The 18,779-nt window shown below is 50.9% G+C and overlaps 1 protein-coding gene across 2 annotated transcripts in view; it reads left to right on the top strand.

The window, feature by feature from the left end:
* The window catches only part of SH3PXD2A (SH3 and PX domains 2A), a 231,348-nt gene that overhangs the window by 85,836 nt on the left and 126,733 nt on the right, over positions 1-18,779 (top strand). For both annotated transcript variants that reach the window (XM_029932517.1, XM_029932518.1), the window contains exon 3: positions 1,607-1,682. In XM_029932517.1, coding sequence (XP_029788377.1) covers positions 1,607-1,682 — 76 coding nt within the window. The remainder of the gene's footprint in view (positions 1-1,606; positions 1,683-18,779) is intronic.

Genomic DNA, 18,779 nt, shown 5'->3' with positions numbered 1-18,779 from the left:
GGCTCTAAATAGTCTGCCTGTGTGTGTTGGATAATGATTGTTAGAGAGAAATCCTGAAATCATGTCTTAGCGCTGTGTGGGGTTGGGGGGGGGGTGGATGGGCATACGCAGGTTGCATGCACACGTGTGAAATCTAGCACAGGACTACTTTCTACCACCCTTGGGACTGGCACTTTGGTCCAAGCCTCCATCCATAGGCTCCTGCCTGGTATCTTGCTTCCACCTCCATGACCCATTCACCACTGTGAATCTAAGCCATCCTGCCCATGATATGGCCCACCTCTCGGATCTCAGTGCCTGTACCTCAGCCCCTCCTTGCTCAACTCCACAGCAGCCACACTGGCCTTTTTGGGCTCTTTTTGCACTTCCCGTTCCGCCTGCTGGAGCATTCTCTTCCTTCCTTGTGGCTTGCTTCTCCACCTCCTGTGGTCTCCACCAAATTGCCATCTGATTCCTAAGACCTTTTTCAGCATGCCATACTGAGGAACAACCTCTGTTCTGCTCCAACACCTTACCTGGCTTCATTGTTCTTCATAGCATTTTTCAGTGCATATTTATTTGTTTATTATTTGTCCTCCTCCTCTAGAATGTAAACTCCCTGAAAGCAGGGACTTTGTTGTTTTCCTTTATTGCCATTTTTTTTTTTTTTTTTTTTTTTTTGGTGTTTGGTACTCTAAGTAGGTGCTCAATAAATATCTGAAGGAAGGAATGGACTTCGGATATCATGTGCCTGATCTTCCTCATTTGACCAAGGAGGGGCCTGAAGCCCTTCTGAGCAAGCTTCCACGCCTTGCCCAGGGTCACACAGCTGGGGCAGCAGGGCTAGATTCTTCCCTGGTCATTCCGCTTCAGCCTGTGCCTTGGAAGGAAGATGAACCACACACACAGGGGCTGTGGCTTCGTCCATCCTGTCTCCTGTGTGTTTTTCCAGTTTATGCAGAATTTCAGCCCAGAATAGCAGAAGAAAAAAATAGCTGTTCCTACAGAACTCTGGAAACTCTTCCGGTGGGTCTGTCCCTGGAAAAACACCAGCAGGCTCAGGGTGGGAAGGTAGGAAATGGAGGAGGGGGTCTCACAGCAGTGGGGGCGACGGGCTGGGTTTGGTTTTATAATTAAAATAACATCTGAGTCTGTTTCCGCAGAGCGGTTCTGGAAGGTGGGTGGTCTTTCTGAAGTATCAGGTGGGGCCTTCCCGTGTCCTGGCCCAGGAAGGTTTGAGATCCAGTGGCTTATGGGCTCACCTAGCAGATAACGTGTGGAAGAGGCTGGACTCAAGGAAGACTCTGGAAACTCCACCTGCAGCCTGGCCTGGAAAGCCTGCTGGTCTCTATGCTGGTCTCATGAGGGGGCATCTTCAGAAACTTCCCTCTGTGCCCCCATGCCTCCTTGAGACTGTACAGACACCCCTTTGATGCATAGAGAGTTCTGGCCTCCTCTCTCTCATGCCCCATGTGGTTTGTCAGTCATCTGTGAAATAAGGGATTGAGATGTCAGCCATCCGTGTGAGGGCAGTGAGGCCCTAGAGCTGTGGAATGGAGTGGGGAAGGAACTCTGAGGCCTCTTCCAATCTTCTGAATCCTGTACCTCTGTCTGTTTGGCTTCGCAGATGCAGCTTTTGGATAAGTTTCCCATTGAAGGTGGCCAGAAGGACCCCAAGCAGAGAATCATCCCCTTCCTTCCAGGTAAGCTTTCGATGGCCCCGCTGTTGGGATGGGAGGCATCCTGGGGAGAAGTATTTCTTAGGCTAAGAGAAGACTGGCTACAGAGGACTTGCGTGGCTCAGTTGGTTAAGCGTCCGACTCTTGATTTTGGCTCAGGTCGTGATCTCACTATTTGTGAGATTGAGCTCTGAGGCAGGGCTTGAGATTCTCTCTCTCCTCCTCTCTCTGCCCCTCCCCTGCTCACATGCACACACTCGTTCTCTGTCACTTTCTGTCTTTCTCTCAAAATAAATAAATAAACATTAAAAAAAAGAAAGAAAAGAAAAAGCTGACTACTAAGGCAGAAATTCTGGGCAGGGTGGGCCTAGGAATCTTTATACTAATAACTCCCCAGAAGATGGGAAGCCCCTGAGTGAGAAGGCCACTGGACCACAGGGACATCTCCCACCATTCCCAGGCCACCTTTTTGGCTCTGGGCCATACAACTTCTAAGGAATTACATAGGTTCTGGGACTTTGATTTCCTCTTTCCAGAAAGCACAAACAGATCACGTCTTCTATGAGAGGATGAAGAACTCCAGGCTGAACTCTTCCCACTAATCCCATTGTTATCACAGAGACCCTTAATTTAAGCATGTCCGATCTCGGGTCCTCCTGGCACATAAACGAGAAGAGGCTCTAAGAGGTTGTATAACATAGCCTATGAGTTGGCAGAGCCAGGATTTGAACCCGGATCTTAACCACTACACCATTTGGGAACATATTTAAGTTAATTGATGATGTATAATTTAGAGGGAAACTTCCCAGATGTGTCGTAATCTGCTATTGCTGTGATATCTTAAATTGCTATACAATGTATAGCTTACAAAGGGCTTTTTTTTTGTTATTGTACACAAATCTCCATACTGAGGTGTATATTCTGATTTCTGCTTCGGGGATGTAGATGTTAGGGTTCAGAGATGTTAAGTAATGCCTCATAAAAATGGCAGAGCTGAGTCTTCTGCTCCAGTCTGGGCTCTTCACCCTGAACCTGACTCCAGATCGATCCTCTGCCTTTCCCCAGGCCAGTGAGCAGGGCTGGGTTACAGTGGGCCTCGCCCCCATTACTGTTGGGCCCCAGCAATGGCAATCAGCGGGACCTTTGCAAGAAGCAGGGTGTCTGTCTCGTTACTCTCTGACACCCCGTCAGCCCGTGGTCAGCACCTGCTCAGTGACTTGAAAACACATGGGGGGGCATCTCCCTCAGAGAGTGGATCCTCCCTGGAAGGTGCTCCTCACATACCCACATCTGCTAAAACAGCAAAAGACCAGATCATGCTAAAACTGGGAAGAACCGATTTAGCTCTGGGGAAGAACTGCCTTCCACATCTCATGGTTTGGGCAAGACTGGAACCAGTCAATGGGGTATAGAGAATCTCACCCTTAGGCCTCTTCCGTGGAGACAGAGGACTGCTTCTCCGTCACTGGCTGAGGACTTAATGAGGGGCAGGGGGACTTTCATGCTCTACCTGGCTTTGCACTGAGTCCTGAGGGAATTTGGAATGTCCAACACCCAGGTTTGTATGACCTTGGATGTTGCTCCGGTACCGTCCAGGTGCTCTGCCCACCAAGGACCTGGGACCCAGCTCGGATGCTGTGGACACAAGTGTCCCAGAACCAACAGGAGGCCAGGGTACACCCTGGTATAGGAAGTGAACTTGGCCTTGGGGCATGAAAGCTGCCTGTTTCCTCCAGAAGGATGGGCTTTCTCTACCACTGGTGGCCAGTGCTCCAGGGAAATACCACCTCGTCATCATTTGTCTGTGGGTGTTTTTGAGGGGCTCAGCCTATGCCAGGCCCGGGGACAAGTACCTGGGGCTAGGGGCTGGGATGGCCTGGCAAATCAAGGGAAGATGGAGATGTGTTGCCTTCGTCTACGGAATCTTCAGCTACTGAGAGAGATGAGAGGCGGGGTCTGCTTCCTAATCAGGGAACCAGTGCAGGCAGGAGGTGACCCTTTCTCGAGTGACACGTGTGTTTGGAGAGTGTCGTTGTACGCTGAGGAAGGCAGTAAAGTCCTCCCAAAGGAGGGGGGCCTGGAGCTGACCTCCAAGGATAGGTGGCTTGGAGGGTGGGGGGAAGTGCAAGGCTTCTGTCCTGCTGCTTCCAGAGTCCAGCATCTGGGGAATCCCGCTGCCTGCCTGGCCTTCCCTTCCAGAGTCTGGCTCTATCAGTTGTCAAATGCATTAACTTCTTTATATGCCTCAGCTTTCTCATTTGGAGAATAGGAATGAGACTAGCGTCTGCTTCACGGGGCTGTTGACAGGATAGACTGAGTTCCTACATTTCAGGGGCTTAGAACTGTGGCTAGCCTCTCGCAGGACCCTGTTATTGCCAATTCCTGACACACACCTAGTGTTTCACACCACACTCACACGTGCAGTCTCATTTGCTCCTCCCAGTGAGGTTATTACCCCATTTTGCTGACTAGGGAACTGAGGCCGAGGGAGGCTAATAGACTCACACAGGCCGCATAACCAGCTCCAGATGCTTATCTTTGACCTCGGGCCCCATCAGCCACCCCAGGAGAGGATCACCCACAGCCTCTGGGGCACTGAAGCTCTCCCTGAACTTCATTTTCCTCTTCAAAGGATTGTGGTGAGGGCAAACAAATTCATGGGCAGCACTTGCACAGCGCCTGTCCTATAGTAAGTGCTCAATTAATGGCAGCTCTTAATAAAGAAAGTCATCTGCCCCCATGGCCACCCCCAACTCCTGGGAACGGCCAGCAGAGGACCCCTTCTGGCCCCCACATAATGGGAACTGGGACCTGCGCACAGTGGGATATTGTAGAGAAGAATGAGGTTGACTGGCCTCCATCCCATCCAAAGGAACTTGTCTTCCCCCTGTTTTGCTGCTTTTCTCCTCCGTCCACAGTAGGTTTTCCTCTCCAATGCTTCTCTTGTTCACTTGCTTTCCAGGACTTCAGAATGGGTGTCACTGGCCGTGCGGAATCCCGCCCTGGGGCTCCCACGCCTGTTCCTGGTTCCCCCCTGCCCATGAAAAACTACCCAACCCTTTCATACTCTACTCCCTCACTTGGACAGGAAGGAAAAAGAAGCCAATGCCATCGGGACCAAGCTAGGGAAGGCCATGTGACATGAGGGTTCCCCAAACCCTGGAGGAGAGGGGAAGAGAGGGCAGTGTGGAATGTTTCCTGTCTTAGGTCAGGATCCCTGAAAGTAGAACCTGAAATGAGGATGCCTCCACAGGTGACTTTGAGGGCCCTTCTCAGGTGCACGTCCCAAGGCAGTGAGAGAAGCAGGACAGGGCAGGGGAAGAAGCCCATGGCACTGGCATTATCCCAGTGTAGGAGACTACTTCTGTACTCCTCGTAGGTCATCCGTTTTCCTGAGGCCTCCCCTCCCTGAGTGGGGGCAAGGTGGCCCCTGAGGGCTGAGGGCAGGGAATGTGCCTCTGGAGAAGGGGCAGCTGTGACCCCCAGCAACGGACACCCACAGCAGTGAGGGGTGAGAGCATGTGCGCGTAAGGGGGTTGTGTCTAGGAGCCAGCATCTGCTGTATCATCAACACCAGTTAAGTCTCTGTTTCTACCTCACTGCCCCTGGGGAGGGCAGCTGAGGTCACCTGCTGACTCCCTCGGGCTCAGCCCTGGCACGGTGACTCAGCAGAACCTGAGTCCCACACCCCAGCTGCCTTCGCTCTCCTAACCCTCAGGAGGCTTAGTGGCCAGCCACCAGAGCACTCCACCAGCCTTTTTTCAGAACAACAACACCCAAGGAGAGAAGCAGAGAGCACCGGTTATCTCCAGAACAGTCTCAATTTTAGCTTCCCAGGTGCGAGGATGCGATGGGCATTTCTGGGGCCCCGGGGGCTAGGGGATGTGTTTGGAGCACTAGCCACCTGCTTTGCTTTGTCATGCCTGGGCCCAGGGGGGTCCTAGAAGTTTGGCTGGTGGAAGTGACAGAGGAAGCAAAGGAATTGAGAGAAGAGAGGGAATCCATGGCTTCACATGGTTAACAAGCCCCCTCGTCTGCCAGTCAAATCCTAGCAAAAACCAAACAAACAACAAACCCACACGTGAGCCATAAATCTCAGGATCTAGGATGCAGGTTTGTGGTGTGTCTAGGTGGTGTATGGCCTGAGTTCAAGGTCGGCCTGTGGGTTTGAAGAGTGGTGAGGGTCTGGGACTTCTGCGGCCAGAGGCAGAGGCCTGATCCCAGAAGACTGTGCTGCACCACTGCGCCGCTGCTGGAGTCGGGTTAGCGGGAGGGTGGCTGGGAGCAGGGCCAACAAGGTGACAACAGAGAGCCAGCGCTCTGACGTTTGCATACACATCAAATCCCGGATCTGGGTTTGTAGGGGAACTGTCCACAACCCACTTGTTTTCCCGGCTCGCGGACCTGCTTTCTGGGACTAAGCGTGAAGACCCACTGTGCCCTGGCCCATAGGTGTGTTTGTGAGGCCTGCAGAGCCCATAGGAGGAGCATGAAGAAGTTCTGACCTTCGTGTGGGACAGGTGGCTCTCCAGCCAGGTGTGTCTAGGAAGAAAGGCCAGGTGGTTTTTCAGGCAGGAAGAGGTAGAGAATTATGCCAGGGCCTGATGTCCTGGGGGTGAGTGAAGGCTTGAAGGGCAAGGAATCCCTCCAGTCATGCCTGGGCCTCCAAACCCCACATTAGGTGATAGAGAGACACCCCCATCTGTTTTCACTGACCTTTGTGGCCTCCCTTTGAGTCAAGGCCCTTATCTTTTTCTCTCACGTTTCTATCACGGAGCCAGACACAGTGTTTGCTTCATTAAGACTTATTGGTTGGGGGCCCCTGGTTGGCTCAGTGGGTTGAGCGACTGACTCTTGCTTTCGGCTCAGGTCATAATCTTGTGGTTCATGAGACTGAGCCCCGCATTGGGCTGTGTGCTGACAGTGTGGAACCTGCCTGGAGTTCTCTTTCTCCCTCTCTCTCTGCCTATCCCCTGCTTGTGCTCTCTCTTCCCCAAATAAGTAAACTTGAAAAAAAATTTAAGACTCATTGGTTGACCACAAATTGGACATTCCCCCTTATGTATGGATACGTTTTATTGAGCTCCTTCTGTGTGTCTGGCCTTGTGCTGGGCACTCTACAACCCTTTTCTCTAGTCCTCACTGCACGGGATGGGGGCACAATCCCGTTTGAGAGAAGTCAGCTAGTTTCCCCCACCACTTAGCCATTAGGTAGTAGAGCTGGCCTCCTTCCCGCCTTGCCCTGTATCTCCCTTGGGCAGGGACGAGTTGCCCCAGGCAGCCTCAGCTGAAAGCTTTCCCCCACCCACTTTGTTGCTCCCATATCCCCCAGACTAGGGACCTGGGAGTTTCTGCCCAAGGACCCAGCACCACAGCGGTCCCTCCAGCTGCCATCACTGTCTTGTGCTTCAGGAGTGCACTACGTGGGGCAGAGAGTAACCTGAACCTCATGGGGACTCGGGTGACCTGTAAGTGCTCTCATTCTACTGAGTGTCCTGAGGTCACTGCAGCTGAGTACTTGATTTTTTTTTTCACACTTACACAGTTTACTTTATTGTTATTTCAATACAGTTAGAAACAGGATAGCCCCAGGGCTTTCAGAGCACTGTCTTCATTTAATTATGAGTCTCCCAAGATTACCTGTTTGGTTTTCCTAAGTCACATCATTTTAAAAACTTTTTATTTTGAAATAGACTCACAAGATGTTGCAAAACTACTAGACACTCCACATTCCTCCTTTCTAGTTCCACCACTGTACTGCAGGGCTGGTGACTTTGTTCCCAGTTTAAGGAGCAGTCATATCACGTTCTGCCATCACACAGCCACCAAGGGGAGTGCCCATCGCCCACTTCCCCCAGTGGTACTGTCTTGTGTAAGTGCAGTGCATTATCAAAGCCTGGAAATTGATATTGACAGGAGTCAGTTCCCAAAGGTACAGACCCAAGCAAAGGATCTTATTGTAAGGGGTTGGTGAGTGCTAGTGGTTAGGCATGCCAGCTGGTCTTTCAGAAGGAGGCAGTGGGTGACAACAGTCCCTGAGCCAGAGTGTCAGGGTGGCTCAGTTGGTTAAATATCCGACTTCGGCTCAGGTCATGATCTCACAGTTCATGAGTTCGAGCCCTGCATCGGGCTATGTGCTGGCAGCCTGGAACCTGCTTCAGATTCTGTGTCTCCTCTCTCTCTGCCCCTCCCCTGCTTGTGCTTTGTCTCTCTCTGTCTCTCAAAAATTAAAAAAAAAAAAGTCCGAGAAACTCTATTCCCAGGCCTGACCTCTTGGCATTCCTACCTCCAAGCAGAAAGCAGAGGTGAACCTTGTTTTACATTAATTCCTGAGAATTTCTACAAATTTAGTTCTATGGGACAAATCACATCATCTTTCAGATGTCCTAAATACTATCCTATTTAAAAGAGTCATGGGATCAATCCTTTGGCAAAGCAGAGCACCCATTTTTGGAAAGAAATTCTTCTTTCCATGGTTTTCATATACTGGGATAACTTGGGGCTGCTTCTGAGGCTGCTGGACACAGGGCAGACCTGGAGCATAGGGACTGGGCAGCAGCATTGACCCCGGGAGGAGCAGAAGAACTCTTCAAGAACTGCAGAAGAGCCAAGATTTGGTCCTATTTGCAAGCCAAACTGTTAGCTTCCTCTGCTTTCTTCGAGGCCAGCAGAAAATATGAGGCTCCCAAGTCAGACAAGACTTTATTATGGCACATTTGCATCAGTTCCCACTGCCTCCAGGTCCTTTGGGGGTGACTTGTGTGCCCAGATGAATGCCTGGGGTTACATGATAGGAGAGGAAGCCAGATCTCAGGGAGCCCACATCTCTTATAGCAGGCAATAAGCACACCTACCCTGTTTTCCTTGGAGACACACACTATCTCTGCGTCCCAAGGCTTTATGCAAACCTGCTATTTATTCCAGAACAAGACACTAGCTCTGTCCTCTAATCTGTTTCTTTCCAAACACCTTGGAAAGATAATCCAGAACAAAAGGCAGCTAGTGCCCTGTTGTTAAGACATGCAGAAATGCAGGAGCGCCAGGGAGATGATCTCACAAGCGTGTTGCTTTCTGGGGTCTCCTGCTTTTTGGAGGGGTGGACAGAAGTGAGGTTCTTTAGAACATTGGGCCAAGCATGGTGGGCTCAGCAGCCTCTCAGGGCAGCCTACTGTTTACATGGAACTTTCTGCCTTGTGTTAAAAGACTGTTATGGAAAATCCATCTCCTGTTGCCCATCCTGGGATTGGAGTAGATTTCCTGTGTATCCTGAGTTTGTCAGTCCAAGAAGGCTCCCTGGGAGGAAATGGTCATTACAGAGTGAAGTAGACAGTATAGCTGCTGATGTAAAAAGCAAACAACTGTGACCAGGGATTGAGGGGCTTCAGAAGCCAGGCGGTGGAGCAGAAAGAGGTGAACTCACTCTGCAGGTTTCCTCCCACTCACAAGCCATCTGTGTCTCAGTGCTGGCTGGGACTGGGCCTCTGAGCTTCTAGAAAGCCCCTTCCTCCTAACAGCTGAGTTAGTCCCAGCTATAGCTGTCAGTGCCTCTGGGCTGATGGATCCTGGAGAAGCTGGAGAGCTGAGGAAGAAAAGTGAGCCGTAATCAAAGTAGGCACCGCCAGCCTTGTTATCTTCTGAGCTTAGAGGGGTATATTTTTAGACAGCAGGCAGGCTTGGCTCTTTTGTACCAGCTCACCAGTTTACATACCAGCTCCTTAATGAAGAGGCAGTTTGGAGCCACGGTGCAGCAGGGTGCTGGGTGAATTGCAGGCACGGGGCACGGTCTCTGGGGCCTTCCTCTCCCTGCCCCCCGGGGCCCTGCAGATCCGGTGTTTGTTCAAGCACAGAAGGAAGCTGGGGGATGGGATGTCTTCTGCTAGAGCTGGTCCTTAGCCGGGGGGAGGGGGGAGGGAGGAGGGGGGAGGGTAGGCTCTCTCCCTGGGCTGTAGGCATTTCTGTGTGTCTGCACCGGGCACCAGCCTGAGTAAACCTCCCCACAGGGCCTTGGGAGCCAGGAGGGAGGCAGCATGCCACAGACTCTGGCAGACACTGCACCCCAGGGGAGAGGGCCCGAGAAGCTTATGAGCCTGACTGCTGACCTGGGTGGCAGGAAAAGACAAGCCTTCTACGTGATGGAGAAGGAAAAATAGGGTCTGCTGGTAATGCCAGGGTTTAAAGAAGATGGACAAGATTATAGGCCTAAGAGGCACTGTGTACGGTTATAAAAGTGGCTCTCCTCGAGGAAGTGCTGGGTCCTCTCACGCTGTAATTACTGCCCCCACCTCCCAAAAGTCATTCTCTCACTCTGTAATCTGGGGTGGGTGGTTCTTGGGGCCTGCTGTTGGCACTGGTTCTGAACACTACGAGAAAGAGCTGCATCTGTTCATTCCTGCCGTAGGTATTTCTTGAGCACCTACTGTGTGCCAAGGCCTAGCTGGAGGCACTGGTGATGCAGCTGAGAACACGGTAGGCCGGTCCCTGCTCTCAGGAAGTTCACCTTCCAGTGGGGAGTCAGAAAGCAAACAAATAAATAAGCAATTCCCAATAGTGATAAGTGCCAGGAAGAAAAATAACAAGGTCTTGTGATTTGGGGCCTCTGAGGTTAGTGGTCAAAAGGGCCCCTTTGCAGAGGTGACATGGGAAGATCAGGGCTTCGGACGCCAGGCTAAGGGGACAGCAAGGTCAATGACCCAAGTGCAACTGAAGGCATGTGTTTGAAGAACAGCAAGAAGTATGTGAGGCGTGTGGGGGATGTGGGGGGACAGAGTCACCACAGCGACCCGGGCTGGCAAGAACTGTGGGAACACCGTCTCCTGTGGCAGAGCTGCCCAGGAAGGAGACACGCCATAAACTTGCATAACCTGTGTGGCTCTGGTTCAGGCACACGGCCTCCAGGCTTAGTTTCCTCATCTGTCCAATGGGTTAATGATGCTTTGCTGTGACGTTCCACGCAGTTAGTGTGGAGCAAGTGCTGTGTGGGCTCAAAGGGAGAAGTTCTGGTGCTGTGCACCTGCCTCTCCTCTGGACGGCTTTGCAGCGGGACATAGCTGTGGGGTCTCCTGCCTGCCCCCTGCCTGCCCTCCCTCCCTGTGCTGACTCAGCTCTGCCCACCGCCTCCCATCAGGGCACCTCTTGCTGCTCCTAGCCTGTGGTAACTTGAGGTTGTAAGGTTCCAGTTTCTGAGGAGTTGACGAGCCTGCTGGATGATCTGGGCTGAGAGGCAGGGAAGGGCCTGAGCGGCCCTGGCCCCATCACCGAGATAACACAGCAGGACCACCAGCTTCGCAGGCTCTCAGCTTCAGAGCTGCCAGGCCTCCCTGGGAATCAGGGGCTTTGCCGAGCAGCCAGCCACTGGAAGGTGGCTTTCGGAGGTACGTATAGATCAGGTCCCTCAGCTCTTCCCCTCTGTCATCCCCACATTTCGAGACCAGGGAAAGGGTCAGGCCCCTTCGTTACCACTTGTCTTCCTTGTCCAGAGATAACTCCAGAAAGGAATCAACCTCCCAAAGACCCACTCCAAACCCTCAGCCCTGAATGGCCTGGAACCTCCCTCAAGAGGCCTCGGATCTAAGCAGAAATTGTATCTCTCCACGGGCCAGTCAGTCCATTTAACTCCACGTGCTATAAAATGTGCCCAGACCTGGGAGTGCGCTGCTGGGTTCAGGTGCCTGTCTTGCGAGTCACTGAGGCACAGCATGGAAGACGTTAAACCAGAACAACCAGGAATTGCCTTGCATGTTGGCAGAATCACCAGACGCCAGTGATTTCAGGTGGCTGTGACTTCCTCATCTTTCCCTGCGAAAATAAATCATCTCCTTAGCTGATACCTAAGTGTTCTTTGACAAGGGTCAGATACCTTCACTCTGTGCTTAGAGAGGACTCTGTGGCCTGGGAGGGGCCCTGTCAGTAAATACACAGTTCCCTGAGCCCAGGTGTGACAGAGATGAGACGAGGAGGGCAACTGAGGCAGGAGAAGGAAGAAGGTTCTGGGCCCCTGGTGGTGCCGTGAGAAGCTGGCCGATGAGGCTGCATGAGCTTTCAGTGTAGCTGCCACACAGGCCCATGGGCCATTGTCACGGGCATGCTGAGGGGGGAGGATCTGTCCTGTGCAATGGGAAGTCCCTGAAAGGTTTCAGGCTGAGGGGCCACATGACCAGATTTCTGTTTTGAAAGGATCCCTCAGTAGATGTGTGTCTGAGCCTTGAAGGGCCGGGGAGCCCAGCTGCGGGGGGACACGGCCCGGGTGAGGAAGGAGGGCGGCTTGGCCTAGGCTGGACGATGCTGTGGAGGAAAGTCAGTCTGAGATCTGCTTGAGAGGAACGTCCGAGAGGCCTTGCTGAAGGCGGGGGTAAGGGGCAAGTGGAGAGTGGTGGTGCCCATGGTTCTGCTGAGGGCAACCCTGGACAAGATGGCAGACCCAGTGCTTCCCAGCCCCCTCCCCACACCCCATCTTGGGCTTGACCCCTGGGAGTGAAGGGGAATGATGTCCTCCCTCCATTCTGAGATGGCTGAAGCCTTCGGCACATGTGAAAGTGCTTGCCACCAGCCTCCCTCCCCAGGAGCCTCTGGGCACCAGACACTCTGGTTTCTGGGTCTTGGATTCAGGGGGGGTATGAGGGGGGTCAGTGGGTGGTGGTGGAGGAGAGAGAACACTGAGGTCCATTGACGGGGAACTCAGGGCCCCTCCTTCTTCAGAGGTGGCACATCTCCACGATGTCCCTGGCCCAACCCTTCCACTCTTCGCCAAGGTCACCCCACCTGGACCCAGGCCCAGGGACAGAGCCCCAAGCCAGAGCTCTTCCCTGGCAGGAATTGAGCTGACCCTTGGAGCGTCCCCAGGCGCTTAGGAACTGACGCACCATTCATCCAAAGGTGCCTGGCTTCGAGCAGTACAGTCGCTCTGGGCCCAGAAAGTACCTCCTCTTCTTCACCTGCACAGTTCCAAGGCTGATGTCCACTGAGGGGCCCCAGACGCCGGGCCACCTGGCCTCCAGACCACAGTGGGCTAGAGGGACTGGCATGGCCTGAGGATGGAGTCTGTTCCCCTGAATGCTCCTTCAGAAGGCCGAGAAGGAAGTGCGTGGGGCGAGTGGGCTTGGCTGGCAGCTCTAGCTCCTCTCTACCCGTCAGGGGCAGTGTCCGAGGGAGAGGGGCTCCGTCTGCTTCTCCCCGGGCCAGAGCAGAAGGGCCAGATCTCACTGACTTCAGCGAGAATGAATTGGGGCACATCCCGGGGAGAATTTCCAACGCTGTGTTGCCAAAGAAGCCATGTGACTCCACAGCTCTACCAGCCCTAGAGCAGCATGGTGGTTCTGACAGATCTGAACCTGGCCTTGGGCTCACACAGATCAAGATGCACAATTCACACCGGGGCTTCCTAGTTGGCACTAGCTGTCTGAACTTGAAACTGCTTTTTTTTCTTGGCGGAGGCGGGTAAGGGTCGCCTTTCAGCACTGGAGGCCTTAGAGCTAGATGAACCAGAGTCAATCCCTGCTCAGCCTCCCAGGAGCTGCCTGACCCTGCCCCTCCTCAGCATCCTCATCTATGAAATCCCCCCAGGGCTGTTGAAAGCATTGAATGAAATGTTATCTGTTAAGAACACAGTAAGCATTTAATACATGGTGATGATTTGGTGAATATTGGTGTGGAGCTCGACACAAAAGGGTGAGCTGTCTCTTGGAGCCTTTCCAGGAGTGAGGTCTTACCTGCAGTCTTGTGCGTTCAAGGTCTGCTGCTCAGAATTTGGTTCATAGGTGACTAGCACGAACAGCATCGGAGAGCTTGTTAGAAATGCAGTCTTGGCCCCACCCCAGACACACTAAATCACAGTCTGCGGTGTGCCCACATGCACAGGGAAGTTTGAGAAGCACTGTTTTAAGGTCCAGGGAAACCCTTCCATAGGCTGTCTGACTGACTCTGTCCTCAGGACTTCCTTGGTGTATGGTTATGTTCAGTCCATCTATGTAATATAAGTCACCCTGCCTGAGTGAATTAATTTCTGACCCAAGCTTCACACAGATTAGTTGGAAAGAGCTATGCAGACCTGAGTTGCCCACCTGGTTCTGGCACCCTGTGGGACGGGGGCGTAAGTCACCACATGGCCACTGTCCCCCACCACCAGTCTAACCTGGAGGACATTTGGGCCCCAGCCACACTCACTCATCAGCTGTAGGTCAGGACTCTATAAGTCCCTACTCTTCCAAGACGGGGTGAAGTTTGGGGCCAAGAAGATTGCTGAGGTTTTTATTTCAGAAGTCTGTCTGGATTGGGGGAGGGTGAGACTGGCCTGTGAATCCCCTGCAGTTTTGAAGACAGCACGACACAAGTACATCTAAAGTCTGTCTGTCCAGTTATATTGCACAGTCAGAAGCAGGAAAATGTTTGGGTCCCTTTTAAGAAGTCTCTGGCAAAAGGGTTAAGACAAAAAAAAAAAAAAAACCCCAAAAAACACCCTGATTTTTAAAAGGAGCATGTTTTGTTCTTCTGTATAAAACAATTATTGCAAACCTAAGCTCCAAAATAAGCGAGCTGAAGGAAGAAGACTGAGGTGAGTGAGTGACTGGTAACTCGGGGCCCTCTCTGCTGGGCAAGGTTTTTACCCCTAGCTTCTTCTCTCTGATCTGAAAAATGAATTTACAACTTTAATAGTACCTAATTGGTGACGATGACTTAAGTAAGGCCCATGTGATTGGCACAAATGTTCTCTCTTACTAGCAGGTGGCCCAGAGATAAATGTTCATGGAATTGGCTATAGGGGGAAAGTTGCAAACAGCTTCCTGAGAAACTGTGTGCAGCTTGGAACATTTAGTAGATTAAATGATTATAAAGGAAAGATTCCTCCCTAAGCATTATAGCTATCACTTAAGTACATACTTTTGCCAGATATCATGCAGAGTGTTTCATGTGCTTATATTGCCTCATTTAATGACAGCTACTCCACTTTCCATATGAAGAGTCATGGGCTGGAAGGGGTACATGACTGCCCATGGCCACTCAACTGGTAAGAGGCAGGGCTGGGATTCAAATCCAGGTCCTTCCACTTTCAAGCTCTTGGACCATTCACTGTTCTCTGTGTCCTTGCTGTGCTTGCTTCAGAGTGAGCTTGACTAAAGATATACTGCCTGGAAGTTTGGTATATGAAATGGTGAGGATACTACCTATACCCTAGTGTTTGCATTCCTTTAAACTATATTTCAAGTTTTGTATGGTTTTAATTTTATCAATCAGAGATTGATCAGCTATGTGCTTTTTTGGACACTTAATGAAGTCTCCCATTCCTACAGTAAAGGTCTTGCCTAGATTACATGGTTTTCTGCTACCTTTCACTTAACCTGCCCAAGTGTAGCCAGCCACCTAGTGGCCAACATTGGAATTGCAGGCATAATTGCCAGAAGGGAATAATTGCAGGCTTTGTAAACACATACCTGTAAAGTAACCATGTAGCAACAGTCATCACAGTTTAGTAAATCACAGTTCAACAAGGGACTAAAAATGGGGAATAAAGAAATCCTGCTTTACCTTTATTTCTCTATGTGGCCCTAAACCAGAAAGTTTTCATTTGGAGCACCAAATAGAACCTTAGGAAACATCACATGGTTTAACTTGCTCATTCCTAAAACTTGGTATGAGAGGAATTCTGAGCCTACTTCATTGTTCCTGACAGTTCTTCCTCCAAAATTGGGATGTTCTCCTGTATATTGTAGTAGATTTCAGTGTATTCATTCAGATACGCTCTTGGGGTCATGAGAATAGGTCCTAGATATTTCTGAGTCTGAGTTTTTGCATCTGGGAAATACTAGGATTGGACTTGATGCTGTCTGGGCTTTCTCATAGTCTCAATATTTTGTGATCTAATAGCTTCTACGACCAAAAAGATAAATGACTAATGATGAAATATCATACAAAAGAGAAAATATTTTAGGGGAAATAGAGGTCTTGTAGGCCTACCTCAAATCCCACTGCATTGGCAGGATATGGCTTCCTCTGTATAAGGCCAGCTTTGTGCCCTTCCCCCCACCCCCATCCCCGTTTCCTTTGGAAAGCGCAGAAAGCCCCCTTGTCTTGAGTGCTTCCCTGCAAAGGGCTCCTGCTGAAAGACTGCACACACAGCCAAGACTTTGACCTTCACCTTTGAACCCCTGACTTACTCGGTGAGAAAGAGTTCTTATCCTTCTCTCTCTAGGTTTTGGGGGTGGAGGGAATCTAGCTAGGGCTAGCAGGAATTCAATGAAAATATAAATAGAAACGTGGTCTATAAATAACACTGCCCCCAAAATATCTGGAGACATGAATACCGGCAGGCAGCGGACAGTCACAAATCATGACGGCCTGGACAGTGAGTGAGCTTTGTTCATTTGCTTCGGGGTCTCTCGGGATACTCCAGACTTGCCAGTGGGGCCTAGAGAAACCGTGTCTCTTTCTGGGCTCTAGAAACGCCTTCCTTGTTTACTGCCCTCACACCCATCTTCTCCTAAACCTGCTTTGTGAATAGACACACACAGTGGAGCAAAGCAATGCTGCCTGGAATTGGACCTTGCTCTTAGGCTCAGCACTGGGCGACTTGGGGAAATTCAGAATATATCTCTGGGCTTTCTTCCTCTGTGGTCATGGAGATTTTCAAAACTGGAGTTTTGAATAACAGGAACCATGCCTGATCTTACCTTGGTTAAGAGGGTGGAGTCTAGTGCCAATCCCTGTGTTGTCACCTGCTAGCTGTTTAGCCTTGGGCAAGTAACTTAAGCTGTGTACTTCAGTCTCCTTGTTAAATGGGAAGAATAATGGTATCTGCCTTGTTGAGCTGTTGTTAAGGAGTAAGTGAATTAATATTTTCAAAGGGCTTAAAGCAGTGCCTGACACATAGTAAACATATATAAATACTTATTAAATAAAGAAACAGGCGCGCCTGAGTGGCTCAGTCAGTTAGGCGTCTGACTTCAGCTCAGGTCATGATCTCATGGTTGGTGAGTTCCAGCCCCGCATCAGGCTCTGTGCTGACAGCTCAGAGCCTGGAGCCTGCTTCAGATTCTGTGTCTCCTCCTCTCTCTGCCTCTCCTCCACTCATACTCTCACTCTCTCTCAAAATTTATTCTCAAAATGAATAAACATTAAAAAATAATGATAATAAGAAGGAAAGGAAGGAAGAAAGGAAGAAAGCAAGCAAGAAGAGGAGAGGAAGGAAGAAATATCCAAATGTCTCCTATGCCTAGAGTGTTATCTGGTACATAAAGTAGCTGCTTAAACAAATTTTGTCAAGTTAATGACTGAATGGGACCAGAACTGCCTATCTTGAGTCAACAAGGGTAATGTAATAAGAATGTGAGTTCTTTCTAAGCCCAGTATGCTTTAAAATGCAAGTGGGGTTTTGATTCTTACCTGGCAGTGTGGCAGTGTGGCAGGAGCTAGGTACACTCCCTCCTTGTCCTCATGCATTATTTCTGCCTTGTACACACTGCATTCTGTTTGCCTGGGAGAACTGCCTGGGGCTCACGCATCTTGGCGGGTAGAAAGCGCGCTCGCTCTGATGCATCGCTCTCCAGCAGTGCCAGCCTGTGCGCATAGCCTCATCCCCCACGCCCTTTTTAGCATGACACCCTCATTTGCTTCATGCCAACAGAGTTCTTTGCAAGCGAGGCTGGCTCTTACATAAACCAGCAATCACGGAGCATTTTGCTATGTGCGCCCCATAAATATGAGTAAGAGAAAAGAAAAGAAAGCTCACTCCTCTCAGAAAGCAGCCTGAACGCCCAAGTATGTCTGATTCAGGTAACCCAGGGGCTCTCTCACGAACAGTGCTGGGCCTGGCTCAGTCACCTAGTGCTGCGGAACAAACTATGTCCTCCTGCTCCCAATTGAGCAGCGTAAAACAATAGCCAACATTTATTATCTCAGAGTTTCTCATCCGGGAATTCAGGATGAGCTTAATTGCACAGTTCTGATCCCACATCTTCTGTGAAGTGACAGCTCAGATGTCGGCACAAAGTGTGACTGGGGACTCACTGGGCTTGCTCATGTGGCTGGCAGACTGGTGCTGGCTGCTGTCAGGAGTCCTCAGGTCCTTGTCATATGCACTACTCCTAAGATGCTTGAGTGTCCCTACAACATGGCGGCCAGCTTTCTGAAACATGAATGATCTCAGAGCAAGACAAGAAGGGGGCTGCAATGTCCTTTATAACCTAGTCATGGAAGTCACCCTGTCCACTGGGAGGACGCCCAGTGTCCTACTGCTTCACAGGTTAGCCCTACATGGTGTGAGAGGGGACCGTGTAAAGTAAGGAACTTTGAGGTACGTGTCCCCAAGGGCCACCTTGGAGGCTGACTACCACAGGCTCCTCTGAAAAAGTGTCAATGGTGGCAGCTCTTGTGGGGTTAGGATTGGGGTAGAAATTAGAGGTAGGAAAGACAGCTGAGTTTGGGGCCCTATGGAACATAACCTGTAGGTATAAAAGCTACAAAATATACCCCAGAACCAGGCTGTCAGGCCAACTGCCCTGCTGAGTCCCAGCCTGGCTGCTTAGTTGTTGTGTGAAGTTGAGCAAGCCATGGCCCTCTCTGAGCTCAGCCTTGACCCCAGACAGTAAGAGGGCTGGACATGAGGACCTCTAGGATCTCCTGGTTTTAATCCCAGGATCCATTTGGACTGGCCAACACTGGTGAGAACACAGTCCTGAGCTTGTTCTGTGAGTGTCCCTTCAGTGACTAGGCCCAAGTGTGTCCCTGTCTCCCATTCCCAACTCTCAGGGTTACGGTTTGAGGGAGAAGTGCTTCAGAATGGGCTGATGATGCCTGTATCCCCCACCCCCCTCACCCCCAGGTAAAAGCGGTGGTCCTTGGCCTTGATGTTTCAGGAGCTCAGGTGTTTCTGCAATAGTACATCTTGAATGGCTTGGCTTTGCTCTGTGTGGTCCGTGGGATCAAACCTTGTCACCCATTCAGTCTCATCTAGTATCACTCGTAACCCATAACCTCCCAACATGTTCACTTTAGCTAGTTTCTGTTATCTCTGGACAAAGAGCTTAGGCTCTTCCCTCTTTCTGGAACATTCTTTCCCCTTCCCTTGTCCTGGCTCATTCCCACCATGTTTCAGGTCCGTCCTGTGTCCCCCCCCCCCCCCCCCCCCCCCCC

This window comes from Suricata suricatta, chromosome 2 (assembly GCF_006229205.1).
Source record: "Suricata suricatta isolate VVHF042 chromosome 2, meerkat_22Aug2017_6uvM2_HiC, whole genome shotgun sequence".
In the NCBI taxonomy this organism is placed as follows: Eukaryota; Metazoa; Chordata; class Mammalia; order Carnivora; family Herpestidae; genus Suricata; species Suricata suricatta.
Note: the sequence above shows the minus strand (reverse complement) of the source record. Positions and strands in the feature narration are given on the sequence as shown.